This window comes from Chinchilla lanigera, unplaced genomic scaffold (assembly GCF_000276665.1).
Source record: "Chinchilla lanigera isolate Chin_1 unplaced genomic scaffold, ChiLan1.0 scaffold00035, whole genome shotgun sequence".
In the NCBI taxonomy this organism is placed as follows: Eukaryota; Metazoa; Chordata; class Mammalia; order Rodentia; family Chinchillidae; genus Chinchilla; species Chinchilla lanigera.
The window spans coordinates 1705769-1720830 of NW_004955436.1; the positions used below are offsets into that span (position 1 = coordinate 1705769).

The 15062-nt window shown below is 48.4% G+C and overlaps 1 protein-coding gene across 4 annotated transcripts in view; it reads right to left on the minus strand.

The window, feature by feature from the left end:
• The window catches only part of Fam184a (family with sequence similarity 184, member A), a gene marked incomplete at its 5' end in the record, with an annotated part of 92709 nt that overhangs the window by 36569 nt on the left and 41078 nt on the right, over nt 1-15062 (minus strand). For 3 of the 4 annotated variants that reach the window (XM_005389128.2, XM_005389127.2, XM_013516641.1), the window contains 3 exon segments: nt 4390-4540; nt 4986-5107; nt 8553-8714. In XM_005389128.2, coding sequence (XP_005389185.2) covers nt 4390-4540; nt 4986-5107; nt 8553-8714 — 435 coding nt within the window. 4 annotated transcript variants of the gene reach the window in all.

Sequence of the window (15062 nt, forward strand, 5' to 3'; positions counted from 1 at the left end):
AAAAAAAAAAAAAAAAAAAAGAACTGAAGCTGGGAGTGGAGGGACCATGGGCGCTGCTGGTATTCGCTGCCATGTCCATTTCTCCCGTCTGAGGGGCACAGGAGGCCACCGGCCGCTCTCCCTCCACATGGGACTGTCTTCCTGCTCCTTTGCCCACTGAGGGCCTCCCCGACCCTAGGCCCCTCTGCTCCCGCTCACGATGGGCTGCAGGGTGTGTGCTACCTAACTGCCTGCCCTTCTCATTTTAAGGCAGGACGCAGAACGCAGGCTGTGTTTCCCTGGTTTACTGTCGCGGCTCGGGCATCTGGCGAGGTCTCTGAGTTACCCCACAGAAGAGGCTTTTCCAGGTTCCTAGCTATTCCCTCTCCACAGGCCCTGCCTCCATCTGTTCTATTAAAAGGCAGTGCTGCTGGGGAGCGGGTATCAGCCCCGGGTAAGGTGCTGGCCAGCCGTCTGCACAGCCTGAGTCCACAGGCACTGGTGGGTGGCGGCAGAAAGGAGGTACTGCTATCTGTTTAAGAAGTACGGCTTGAGGACCGTGCACGAACACCAATGGAAAGGTAACTTTCTTTATGTGCAGGAATACAATTTCTAAAGAGAGACAGGACCGCCCTGCTAACAAAGGAAGAGAAAGAACAGCAGAGTGCTGAGCATTAAAGCCCAACTGACCCCATCGTCCTGGGATCGAGACTGCTGGGCAGGCGCCGTCTGACAAAAATATCGCTTAGTGTCACAAATGCAAGTCATATGTGTCATTTTAAATTTTCAGGAGCCACATGAAAAAAGTAAAAAGTAAAAAGAAAAGGTAAAACTTTAGTTATATATTGAACCCACTGTATCTACATTACCGTTTTAACATGCAATTGCGCAAGAAACCACCGACGAAAACCCACATGCTTTCCCCCGGTTTGACCCCCGTGCGTGTGTCACACTCACACCGCAAGTGCTGCAAGCCACGTGTGGCCTTGGCACGCACTGGACAGCACGGGTCTAGAAAGCAGCCTGAAACAAGCCTCAAGGAAGGCGGCTTCTCGGCAGCGTCTCTTGATCAAAAACATTTATTTTTTACTCTACTGAATGTAAGAAATTCTAAAATACCCTGTGACACAAACTCAATACATCAAAGCAAAACTTAGCACTCTCTGCCGTCTCCCAAGCAAGCAGCTCGTTCCGGCCTCCTGGTTCAACACCCTTTTCCATGCCCGGTTCAAATCCCACAGCAACTTTAACGCTGCACTGACCTCCAGCACTTTTACCTACGCCCTCCACCAAATTACGGGATACGTTTCCTCAGAGTTCCTCCTTGGTTCTCAATGAAATAAACCCAATCTGAGCCCTACCGGAAGAGTCACTTGCACTTCACGCGCCACACGAGTGGTTCTGTGCCCCGGGCCTTGCTGTCTGTTCGCTGCTCAGCGAGTGTCAGTGCCGCCTGTGCCGGGCACAGCTGCAGGTTGGGGCTCACAGGGAGCAGGGGAGACCGAGTCTCACGGAAGAGGCTCCGACGGCGCCGTGGAGCTAACACGGCTGGGCAGAAGCACCAAGAGCGAGGACCAGAGGCTGATGGAGGGGCTACGTGAGAGAAGGCAGTCAAGATCGCTCTGAGCACAGCATTTAACAAAATAATAAAAGCCACGCCGCTCTGTACAGGAAGCGTGTTCCACATGGAGGGGCTGCGTGGGCCAGGGTGTGCAGGCAGCGTCGGCTCGCGTGTGTGCTGCAAGACCTGCAGGTGGCTGAGGAAAGGGAGGGACAGGGTAGTAGAAGATGATGCTCCTGAGGGCCCAGGGGTCCCGGAGGAGTGGGGACTGGATTCTGTGTGACGGAGGCGCGGGAGGGCTTGAGGCCTGCGCGTAAGTCACATAAGCGTCACTCCGGCCGCTTAGAAAATCTCCTGCAGGCGAGCAAGAGCAGCAGCAGAGAGCCCGGCGCGAGGTGAGAGCTGCTGCGCGGGAGAAACACAGGCCCTGGACCCACCGTGGGAAGCGGGCAGGTCCCGGGTGATCCCGAGGCCGCCTGGTAGGGGTGCTGTGGACGGGCTGTGCTGTGTGCATGCTCGAGCGGCGCTGCCAACGGCAGCACCCAGGGGGAGGAGTCTGAGAGTGGGGAATCTGGATGCTTTGTGACAAGACATCTCCATTCCAACAGCGGCCGCACGGGCTTTCCAAACCTACAGTCCAGTGAGCGACTCCCTTCTCCACAGACCTCTAACAGAATCGCGCTCAGTGAGCACCACAGGTTTTCACACACCTTGTCCCCAAACTGCTCCCCACTTGCGTGTTCTCTCATTACTGCATTCCTCACGGTGCCTGGGAAACGAGAATGCAGGTTTAATGACATGTTTGTGAACAATATTTTCTCTTTCTCTTGCTCTGTGTTCACCCTGTGCAAAGCTGGGCCATCCCAGGACCTCTCCCGCCATCACGGCGGCTGTATCACTTTCTCCAAACTCCCAGATAGCAGCGTGCTGCTCGCAACATCCTAGCCACGCATGGTGATGCACATCTCGACTCCTAGTATTCAGGAGGCCAAGGCTGGAGAACTGCAAGTTCAAGCCCTGCCAGGGCAACTTAGCAAATCCTGCCTCAAAATAAAAAATATAGGGGCTGGGGATGTAGCTCAGTGCCAAGGTGCTGGATTCCATGGGGGGTGGGGGGGGCACACTGTGGTTTGTAGCATTTGCTGGTATCTGTGGGGTACATTATAACAAACATAGGTCACAGTGGCCACAGGATAATGTCCCTGAGTGTGCAGCTGGGAAGAGGTAAGTACAACTGAGGATGCCACCCTTCCCACACTGCCCCCTTAGTGCCAGCTGCCTGGGCCACCCAGTCACTGGCTGCATTGTGACTTTTACCGGAAGCACCTATACACAAATCTTCCCACTAGACAGCAAATTTGTGAAGTGTCAGAGCTGTGTCCCATAACCTGCCCATAAACACTGGGCCTTCACAGCTCACGTCTACAGACAGAGCATCAAACCCCAAACACAGACCTCACAGCTGCACTCTGAGAGACCTGTGTCCCCTAACTTCTCAGTCCACTGCTCTGCAGGAGGCTGAATACATAAATTACCACACTGGATCCAAAATAAAAGCTGCCTTTCAAAGAGGGAAGTAAGGGAATATGTGATATCACTTTAAGAACAAAAATAGAAAATACGATTATAGGAAATACCACATGGACGCTTTTCTTTAGACAGAATCGAGCAACAAGAATGTAGCTCTTTTGCTTCAAAGAACTCATGTGCATGCACTGCCCGGCCCAGGAAGGCAGCCAGCTTTGGACTAGAAGCGTAACCACTGGGCAGAAAAGGAGGACGCAAGGAAGTAACAGGAAACTAAAGTAGATGGAGCTGACTCTAAGTTGAAGCACAGGGTGACAGTAACAGCTTTTGAAAAATTCCGTAACACAGAAACATCAGAGTCATGGAAACTGAACATCCTATGCTTTCCTATGCTCCACCTTAGGCGGGCAGGCCATGAGGGTGCGTGCGAAGCAGATTTAACTCTCCGAGTTTAAGTTCACAGGAAAGACAAGTAACTTCATTTCTTTTTGGCTCTAAGCAGGATGTAATACAGGCACAAAACAGTCCGGGCTCGGTTCAGTCACGCTCACAGACACACCCAGTCGCTCCCTTTCAGCGTGACTTAAGTCACAGTGAAACAGCAGGCACAGACTGTCAGGCCCCAAGCATCTTCAAAGACACTGCCCGTGTGCACCCATCTTACTACATTGAACATGACCATGAAGAGAATGTTAATAGGGATTTCCAGCTTTCTAGCCAATCCTGTACTTGCTTATCAGCTGGTGACTCATGAGTCAATTCTATTTAATTACTGGTTTAGCAGGAAGATGCTAAGAATTCATAAACTTGAAGATTGTGTAAGGGAGTGATTATGTGCACACTCTTTGAACTGTGGTTATAAATGTTCTGGAAAGAAGAGAGGCTCTGTTCACAGGAAACTCCCTCCAAGAGGTGCCGAGCGTCAGCCCACTGGTGAGGAGGAAGGAGATTGCTCACTTTGGGAACGCAGCTTGAGGCAACCTGGACACACTGAATAAATGTTACCTACTGTTGCCCAAATCACACCAAAGGACTTCAGAAAAAAGATTAAGAATTTTTGAAAAGTATCTAAATTTCCCTTTCAAGATCTCTAATGTGTTCAGTTCAAATATTAATAAAAAATTATACATTTACTTCAGTATTTAGGACTATATATACAAGTATTTAGTGCAATGTTTCATACGTTTGTGAATGACTCCTTGATTTTACCCAACTTTAAAAATTTGAAGACTGCCTTATGAAAAGTAACGAAATACAGTGCACTAGCGCAGTGCGTTACAGCACCTCAGGAAGGCCGTCCCTCCGCTCAGACCGTGAAGTACCTGGTCCAGGAGGTCCTCCACTTTCCTCTGCCATGAGTCCCTGGCAGCGTTTTTCTCTCGCTCTTTCAGCTGCAGCAGCTGAGACATCGCTGACTTCTTATCCTCTTCATGCTGAAGCCGTAACTCTTCTCGGAGTTTACAGCACTCCTGTCTATAGGGAAACACAGGCACTTACTTGTGAAGAGAATGAGCCCTTAGGTAATGGGTGAGAGTCACACACAGGGTCTCCAAATGCTTTATTAATCTTCCTCCAAAGTCTGTGACTCAGAATATGAGCAGATTATTTGACAGTTAGGAGCTAATAAGTAAACTAGTCATTTACCCAAATTCACTCTTATCAATTCAACAATGGTTTAAAAAAAAAAAAAGGTAGGAGAGTAAGTCTTTCAACTTCAGGTTAGTTCTGTGCCTATTTTGTATTCAACACAATCAAATCAGAAAAACGTAAATCTCAATTGAAACAGAAAAAAAAAATCTAAGATCTCTGCATCAAATCATGGGGAAAATTTACTGAAAACACTGTTACCGTGGGCCATACAGCAGAAAACTTCTGCACACCCGTATCAGCAAGGCCACCTCGCAGGCAAAAGCTGTACCTCAGATTCTCAGTCCACTTTATCTCTAAGTCGTGGGCCATTCTGTCCACTCTGAGCTTCTCCTCTTCCTTCATGGCAGCAAGTGTCTCTTCGTGCTGGTGCCGCTCTCGTTCCAGCTCAGCCTAAGGAACGAACACCTTTCCATGAGGACTCGGGTTGGAAAGCAAAGATACTGCCGCTTATTTCAGGCAACGGCATGCTTGCGTTACAGACTCTCACACCACAGTAACTGATGTGCTAGCGATGATAACTGCTCAAGATCTGCAGATGATAAATGCACAGAATCCATGTGTATTTTAAACACCCTTGTCTAAGCTATGAGCTACGATCAAAAAATAGTGAACATTTAAATTTTAAAAATAAATAAACAGTAAAAGACATGTTACCATTAGCCCTCCTCAAAATAGCACCCCTTGCTCGGAACACTTAATTCATCATTCTTGCTACTTTACAAAGCAGCTCTGGAGTTCTTGCACGAGTGCTGTGGGGAGTGGCTGAGCTGTGGCTGAGCTGGAGGCTGGCAGACTCCTCGGGCTAGTGCAGGCCAGCCCCGAGAACATGGAACACCAGAGGCGAGCCAAGTTGTTGGCACCAGAGCAAAGCCAGCCCAGCAGGTGTCTGGTCTTGGTGTTCCTCCCTGTTAACTACAGCAGAGACAGCTCCGTGTTCCGCTTTCAGTGTTCTCAGCAAAACAGAGACTTCTACTTTCGGTCCTGTTGTGTGCTTCCTCCCCTCCCCACCCTTTTACTGTGTATAGATAAAGACAGTGTTAGGTTGAAGCTGCCTCTCCATTAGAGAGGTCAGGTCCCACCTGGTCTCAGCTTCCCTTTTATGTGCTTTGTTTCTTCTTAATCTCCTGCTGCCCCTTCTCAGGACCCCACTCCCTGTGCAGGTCTCAGCAGAGGGTCTGCTGTTGTGTTGTCTTGGCTGCCTCAATGTCCTGAATCGAGTCAAAACATTCATTCACATGATCATTTAGACTCTGGGGAAGGGCCAGGAGTTGCACGGTCAGGGTGAGTAGGGCAGGTGAGAACAGACTGCGATGTTTTATGAGCGTGCCTTTCTGTCTGATGGCACTCAGAAGCAGTATTCACCAAGTGGTTGATCACACCCCAGACAGATGAGAAGAAGGACTTCCACAACTGCTTCAGAAAATGGCAAGAAGGAAGGGGCAACGGTGCTCACAGTGAGAGGTGTTGAGGGGACTGACGGTAGGTCATCTTTACTGTAGCAAACTTGTTTACTGCATACTTTGATCACTACTTGTACATTTTATTAAGGCTTACACTAATACAAACCAAGACAGTGTTAATTACCTAAACTAAACCTATCTTATCGTGGGTACTTAACAATAGAATGATTATTGAATACTTTCACACGTATGCAGGTCACGTAAATACGTCATTCAGCTTTGTGCATACTCAGAAGTAGTGACCTGTTCAAAGGTCATGCCTCAGGCCACAGCTGCGCCACGCAGGAAGTGGTGTGGAGAGGGCACTGGGCGCGGCCCATGCTCAGGGCCGTGGAGAGGCCCACAGTGAGTGCACATCAGGTGGCTCCCAGACCTGGGGCTGGGCGTGACCTGTCTGAGGGACAGTGGCATCCGCGGCTCTGCCAGCAAGGCCACGGCTCCGAGGGCAGCGGGCACACAGGGGTGGCTGACGAGCCTCCCTCCCGTCCACAGCACCTCGGATCAGGCCCTCGCTACGCCGTGTGCTGAGCACCTTCGCAGGGGACACCCGGAGGAAGGTTCGAATGCCATGCAGCGCTGCTGACCTGGTCACGGAGCGCGAGTCCACTGAATCACCACATTGTTCTTGGAAGTACTGTGCCTCTAAGGACTACTTTTTCCACCAGTTAGCTGTAAATACAGCAGAATCACTTAGAACCGATGCCTTCTGCTCCGTGAAAGGGACCTTATTACATGGTCCTGGCGGGTGGGGTGATAAAAAACCCATGTGCTCTTCGGGACCTCACACAAAGCTGTGGGAAACCATGCAGCAGCGCCTCTGTTTTCTGAAGTCAGACTGTCTAGCAGAAAATAAAATGCTAGGGATTTGCTTATCCTTTTTATTATTTTCCATTATTTCATAAAAGAACAATGTAAATATGAGAAAAGACCTTAGGGAACTGGAACTGAATCCCCAGTATGGCTTGCAGTGCCAGGACCAGGAGGGGGAGGAAGGGCGCCGGCATGAAGCAGCCTGACTCAGGCACCCTAACCCTAACCCTACCTGGGCGCTTTCAACGGAGACTGAGCACGGGGCTCGGGAGGGTGAAGTCCAAGGTGTGACCCCAGCACTGAAAGAAATCAACTGTTCCTTTTTAGATATACTTCTACTTTCTTGAAATATTACCTTTAATTTATGACAACAGGGAAGACTTCTCTTAATATAGGTTAGTCACCCTTACACCACAGAACGGTACCGTGGAGGTTACCAGCGCTGCCTGGCGTCACACACACTGAATATCCCAAGCTATGTAACAACAGCTCCAAGTCCCAACCTGGTCTCCACCATCTAGTAACACTGTCAAACCACACAGCCACCAGGGAAAGGTAAGGGAAAGGATGAATGAAAATGAAGTCAGGTTTATTTCGTCACAGATTTCAAAAATAAAATGTAGTAATTATAATACAACGTACATACAAATGTTACCTTAGATAAAATGTGGCTAGAATTACACACCCACAGTAAACAAGGTATGTCCATTAAAGTACCCGTTTATATGCTTTTGAAATGTCACCAGTTCTGAGATACACAGTGTTAACAAAGGCAACACTTACCGAGTGTTTCTACTTTGCTAATCACTGTACTGTTCATGTCCTCTGTCAGGACAGTGGTACAAAGAGCACTGCCTGCTACCTGACCCTGCTCCCTGCACAGATGAGGAGCCAAGGCCTGCTCACAGCTGCACACTAGAGAGGGAGCAGAGCCTGCGCAGCCATGAGGCCCGCGGGCTTGCATCTACATCTGCACTGTGCTTCATGGGAACGGAAGGAAGGCAGGGCCTGCCTGCAGTCTGTCCATCACAGGAGCACACGTGCCCTGGGAAGGAAGGTTCCCGCTTCCTCCTCAGCGGTGAGGGAATGCATCTGCACACACCAATTACTCCAGGTTGACTGTGTCTCCTCTGAGACTTCACGTCCTCGCGCCCATCCCACACTACAGAATGCAACCCTGCTTGGACACAGGGCAGTGCAGATGCACTTAGGTAAACTGAGGTCATGCTGGAGCAGGCCGAGCCCGGGTCTCCTTACCTGGGGACACCGTGAAGACAAGCAGAGGCTGAAACTATGGGCCAAGCGTGGAGGAAGGCTACGAGCGGCAGGAGAAGGGAGGGGAGGGTCCTGCAGGGGTGCGAGGAGGGAGGACAGCCCTGCCTGCGCTGCCTTTTAGGCTTCCAGCTCCGGAACTAGAACACAGTCCTGCTGTGTGCGTACACCTTGTTAGAGTGGCATGTGAATGAACACACTACCGTACACACACGGTGTTTAGGAAGCTTGCAGCAAAGTGGCCAATGGTGCTTTCTTTCCTGGGGTCAGCGTACAGTACAAGCAGCAATCACCTCCACACTCAACAGCGCCTCCCTGGTCTCCCTGAGCCTGCCTTGGGCGGCGCTGAGCTCGCTCTGCAGCCTCTCCTGGGAGTCCTGGAGACCGGAGATGAGGCCCTCGGCTGAGCCCAGGCCCTGCTCCCTCTTCCGCACCAGGTCCTGGAGGCGGCCAACCTGCAAGGGAACAGAGCACTCAGCAGCCCGCCTGGGCCAGGCCCGGGAGGCGGCCCGCCACTGCCTCTTCCAGCTTGTTCTGCTGGTTCTAATTTTACCGAATGGATTCTTCCTTGAGGATTTTGGAAGACACAACCAAATAGTCCTGATAACCCTCCTCATCTGTTGTTTTCTAAAGGGACCTCCAAGTGTATGGTTTCCCTTCTTTAGGACAACACGGACAGAAAGGGCTATATCCCTCAAGCTCTTGGTTTAATGAGAATTCCTGGTTCTATATGAAAGATCTCTGTAAAAATGAATCGAAGCAGGATAAAGATTGACAAAACTTCAGATAACAGTATTTTAAACCATTCTTTAAAACTGTATAATTTGCATTTCACTTGAGTCCAGTTCTGCTATTTACAAAGGTGACAAAAATACACTGATGCATATGGACAAGCTGTTAAATGCACCGTGTAGGAAAAGCTATGATTTCTGTTTCCAAATAAAATCCACCTCATGATGTCTTTAAAGAACTTAATGGGCTCTAGACACTAGGAGCAAAAGAACAGTCCACAGTACCGCTTAGCCATACCCTTACCTTCTATTTGTAAGAACAGAAATCTATAGGTGAAACACCTTAAATTATCTAGGAAAATACTATTACATATTTCATTTTTAAAAAACACCAAGCTTGTGAAAGTTCTACAAAATTAAAATCAACAACTTAAAATAATACCTGGTATTTCTCCTTGTAAACACAGATACCACAAAGAAAACCACGAAAATTTTTCATACATGTATGTACATGTATGTGTGCTGAGAAATTATGGGGATTGTCTGTGTATCCTTTTAATGTCTCGAAGTTCATAAAATGATTTGAACAGCTTCCCATTTTTTTCTATGCTTTTGTTTTCATAGCAAAATAATTACCTGTTTCTTGACAGTTTTGTAAAAGTCTCCCATTAAATCCTCTGGGCCTTGTGGGGTTGTAATTGGTTTGGCTGAGCTATTCAACTACTTTGAGTCATTTTAAAACTTGAAAATTTTATAGAAAGACACCTGTTTTCCTACTTTAAAAATTACTGGCATATTCACACACAGCACTCACTTCTGGTATTTTAAAATTGCGAGGCTGGGGATTTAGCTCAGCAGCACAGCACCCACCTGGCAAGTGCGAGGTCATGAGTTCGATTCCTGGTACCGGGAAAAAAAACAACTACAATTGCATCCGTCACTATTCCAAGGTCCCCCTTTCTCTCTACCCTTACTCATGTCTTCCCTACTATTTGTACCGCTCTGTGTCGCCACAAATGTGCACCACAGCAGGGAACGAATGCTTGTGTGGACAGCAGCTTCAGCAGAGCTGGAGAAGCACAGGATCTTCTTTCCAGTCCGGGCTCTGTCACTATAAGATGGCAGTTACTGGCCTATACAGTCTGGATATGCAGGAAAAATTGTTTAACTAGAAAAGATATCAGGTACTAATCAATAAGAAAAGAACAACCGCAATTAATCAACTAGAAAAAAAATATTCTTCCAGAAAATTTTCAGGTGAGTATGAGTTGTACGTATATATAAAACATGTAAAAAACAGCATTCCACATAAAGAATTAAGGAGAGGGTATATTAAAGAAACTAAGAATCTACTCAGAGACAGATGAGTATTTAAATGGGCAAACTCAATTTTTGCACAATAGAAAATAAAAAGTAAGTGACAAACATGACATTAAAGTTTGTTTTCTGAAATATAATAAAAACAGTATTGTGGAAAACTTCTATTGTCTCCCAATATCAAAACTTCCTTTCAGCATTTGGGGAGTCCACCCTCTTCCTTGTAGGGCCCTGTGGTCTCAGCAGGATGAAGGGGTCGATAGAAGTGTAAAACGTTTCAGTCTGTTGTCCAGCAGAATGGCTTAGGAGCAGATATGCGGATTACACTTCTCTCCTCACAGTGCTCTCAGGACTGGAAAGGAGCTCCTGCGAGCTGGTGCACACCTGATAATCCCGGCAATCTGGGAGCCTGAGGCAGGAGGATCACAAGTTTGGGCTAGCATGGGAAACTGAGTGACTGAGTGAGACCTATCTCAAAATAAAAAATAAAATGGGGTGGAGATGTAGCTTAGTGCAAAGGCCACAGGTTCAATCTGCAGTACCACAACTAGAAAAGATCTTTTTCCAGCTGCACATGCACCTAAAGAAATGTATGAACACAAAGAGAGAAAACCCAACTGAAGCGGAAGTGAGAAACGTAGTTCCAGGTCACCAAGTCAGTGCTGAACACAGTCATGCTGATCCTGACACTATGCTTGGACACTTCAGTCACAGGTGTCAGCTAGTCTGAGATGGAACCCTGTCATGTGCAGTAGGACACAATACTCAGATTACTGTTAACGGCCCCTGCAGGAACACGGTGAGCAGAATCCCGTCCCCAGGAGGCCCACTCCTCCCTGCCCGAGTCTGTCCTTCTTGGTCTGTCCTTGCAACACCCAAGCTCGTCCTGGGCGCTTTCACAGGAACAGGAGGCGAGCCCCTCCCTCGGGCAAGCGGCCCCAGCTGTGCACAGAGGGCTTCCCACCCCACGCCAGCCTGCCTATCATTCAACCCCCGTAGGGCTCCGAGACCCTGCTCAGCTCGGCAGCCTTCCCTCCCTGGGAGGGAGCAGGGCACTATGGCTAAGAATTCAGCCCAGAAATCCCCTCCCAGATTCAGACTCTGTCTTTACCTACTTACTGGGCATGTAAAGTACTGTGAGACCTGAAGGACAGCAAAGTATAAAGGATAAACGGTAAAAGCACAGAGCACAGCAGGCCTGGATACACAGCTCCGCCCATCTACAGGCACTCGTGCAACCCCGGGGCTCCACGGGCCCAGGCCGTTCTCTAAGCCTTCCTGGCCACACCTGCCCCCTTCACAACTCCTGCAGACGCATAAACACCCGCTCCTGGCTCTCTTCGGGACAGCTGTGCCTAGCACAGACACGGAGTACCTAACAGCCACGCAATACTTGGTGAATAAAGTAATGCGTCACTTACCAAGAAAAGCTCGGAAACGTACTGGCAAGGAAGAATGAAAATCTCCTCACCGTCTCCTTCGTCCATGCGGGCCCCAACACCATCCCTCTGCTGACCTGTGCTGCAGCAGGGCAGCCCTGAGCCCCGCTGCAGGCCCCGACCTGGGCATGGTACACCCGACACTCACAGAGAAGAGTGACGCTTCTGTGCATGTGAGATGCCTTTTCTTCCAGGCAGACTCGGCTCTGTGGAAGTTTAAACTGCTCTGAATGTCCACACTCTAAAGCGTGCTGAAATGTTCTCAGTGACCCTTATCGTTTGCTTGTGTTAAATACACACAGTTGCTGAGTCGAAGGACTTGCCGGCTCAGACTCCTGTATGCTGCCTCTTTCCTTTTCAGGAATGCTGTGCCCCCAGCAGCAACTTCTGACTACCTCCTCCTTTACCTTCGTCAACTGTGGGGACTCACTCAGTTTCGATCCTTGTTAATTTTCTGGTAACGGAATGGCAGGCAGCTCAGTGATTTCTAGTTCTTAAGTGAGAGCGAGGTTGACATTGCTTTCTCATGTCCTTCTCTAGCCTGTGCGAACAAACTGGGATGCTTGTCTCTTTCTTACTGTTCTGAAAACATGCTTACAGCCTCAAAGATATGAATGCTCTGTTAGTCAGCAAATTCATCAAGCACCCCATCCCTCCCAACTGTTTCCCTGGTTTAATTCTGCTTATGGTATGTTTTGATCTATACAAGCTGTAACAAGTTTACAGATGCTCTGTGATTTTTAATCAACATTTTGGTGTCATTTTCAAAAGGCTTTCTTTGTCCCAAGGCATTCCATTTGTATTTTATTTTATTTGTATCCATACACATGATTTCACATTGCGTTTCAATTCTCTGCACAGTTTTTGGACACGGAGGCTGGAAAGCAGATCTAACTTCCGTCCTCGCCTCTTTCATTCACACATTGCCTCCAGAGGGCAGCGCCATCACTACTGAGATGAAGCCCACTAAGCCTCACTTCGGCTTCTCTACTGGAACTGGAAGGTCAGCAGAGGACTCCTGCCTGCACAGCCAAGCACCGGCTACCCTCCGCTCAGCTCACACCATCGCAGCCTGGATGCTGAGGAACCCACATATCCAAACAACTCGAGGTCTTGCCATTGCCATGTATTTTTCTCCTGTGATTCCTCCCGTTCAGTAGTGCTATCCTTATCTGTCCAAGTGCCTGAGCTGGATACCACAGTTATTTTCTCTCATTCCCTACATAAAGTCCTATACATTATATTCTTTTTAACAATCTTCATTCCCAGTATCACTTCCAAGTCAGAATGCAAACAGTTTCTTGCCTGGACTAATGTGCTAGCATCTTACGTCGTCTGTCTACTCTAATAATCCTCCTAGCGCAACACAGTCCCTTTCTAAGCAGAGCATGTGATGGTGTCATCAAGATCAAGTCCAAAGCTGTTACAGCACAAGAGCCCCTCACCATTTGGCTTCCACATCCTCCAACTACACGTCCTGTCAAGCCGCAAGTGCCCCTCAAGGACATCCGGAAGTATCTGGAGATGAGCAGGGGGCGTATACCACTGGTACTGCGCAGGGGGAGGTAAGGATACTAGGACACAGCCTGAACAATCAGCCAGCCCGAAACTGGCGCGTGTACTGAGGAACAGAAACCCCCACACAGCGATCCAGAGCTTTCTACTGCTCATCCGACGTGGAACTTGTTTACTAGTATGACTGCACTTATGCTAGTCCTCAAGCCCGTATTACTTCCGTCATGTCTACAGCAGGTAAATTGATACCTATCTTTCAAGGACCAGCTCCCACATCCTATTTCTGAATTCTCCTGTGTCACACAGCATCACTTCATGACATATCATACCGTGTTCTTCAGAGCTTTTATGAACCCTATGGACAGAGAATCACTCCTTCCTCCAGACTGTACAAAGGCATTTGGCATCAAGTCCTAACAGCCACCAAGGACTATGAGTTTCCTGATACCTTGCTAACAGTGTTCTCCCATCTTGAAAGTGACACAAAGTCAAGAGCTGCTTCGTACAGAAGTATGCAAACACTACTGATATCACTGGAACCTACTTCCAATTTTTCTGGAGACAAATCTAGTAATAAGCAGTAAGGCTACAAAATCCATTCGTACCCTCTGGCCATGTAACTTCATTTATAGGGAAGAACTAGATGCAAACAAAATACTTTTTAAAAAATGGGGCTGGGGATATAGCTCAGTGGCATAAGTGCCTGCTTGGCAAGTACAAGGTCATGAGTTCCATCCCCAGTACCAAAAATTTAAAAAAAAAAAATTAAAAATAAATAAATAAATAAATAATTTTAAAATGAACAAAAATATTTACACCCTGGAAATTTATCCATTTCCCAGGAAGAACCCCATCCTAGTGAGCAGGGTTGAGCAGGAACCTCTGCAATTCTCCTGCCTCACTCAGGCTCCCGAGAGCTGGGGTTACAGGCTTGTGCCACCATGCCTGGCTTACGAACCCCCATTTCTAACCAGAATGGCTGTGAGAGAAAAAATAATTTTAACCTCACACAAGTCTCCTGGAAAGCAGAAGAAAGTGTGTGTCCTCTTACCTGTATGAGGCTAATATAACCTTCACCTGCAAAGCCAGAAGAGACAGAATGAAGGAAAAACACAAGGCAAGCTCACTCAAACTCAGGCTCAAGAATGACGAGAAGGTATCAGCAAACTGAATCTAACATTATATGAAAAAGGTCACACACGTAACTAGGACCTGTTCTAGAAGTTCAAGATTGATTCAGTATCAGAAAGTTGATTAATACAAGGTACCACATTAACAAATCAAAGGGAAAAAGTATCTTAATAGATGCAAAAGGCTGAACATCTCCTCATAATTTTTTAAAGCGAGGAAGTTAAAAGAATTCCCCTGACCTGTAGAGAGTGCGTACAAAACAGAGCTCCAGAGAAGCATCCGATTCACTGGCTGGTGTTAGTTTACTTCCCCTGAAGAGGGGAAGGGAGAGGAGAATGCTTCCGACCTCTGGAGGTCGAGTCAGCACAGACTAGAGGAGAGGTGTCCCAAACTGAAGGGATACTCCGGCGGCTTCACGGGGAGCCACTCTCCACAGCAGGGCTCTGAGACAACTGAAGAGTTGGCCAGAAGGCACCCGCACCTCGTTCCCAGCACTCTCCCCAGTGCAACGCGCCGTGCAGGCTGCAGGGGCGCTTAGGTCAAGCATCTAGAGAGACTCCGGAGGCGGTCACACAGGACCGCGGTTCTGTGCGCGGCATGCATGTCTGAAGCCCGGGCTCGCCCTGGACAGCCGGACAGGCTGGGCCAGGATCAGGGACGGCTTACTCCT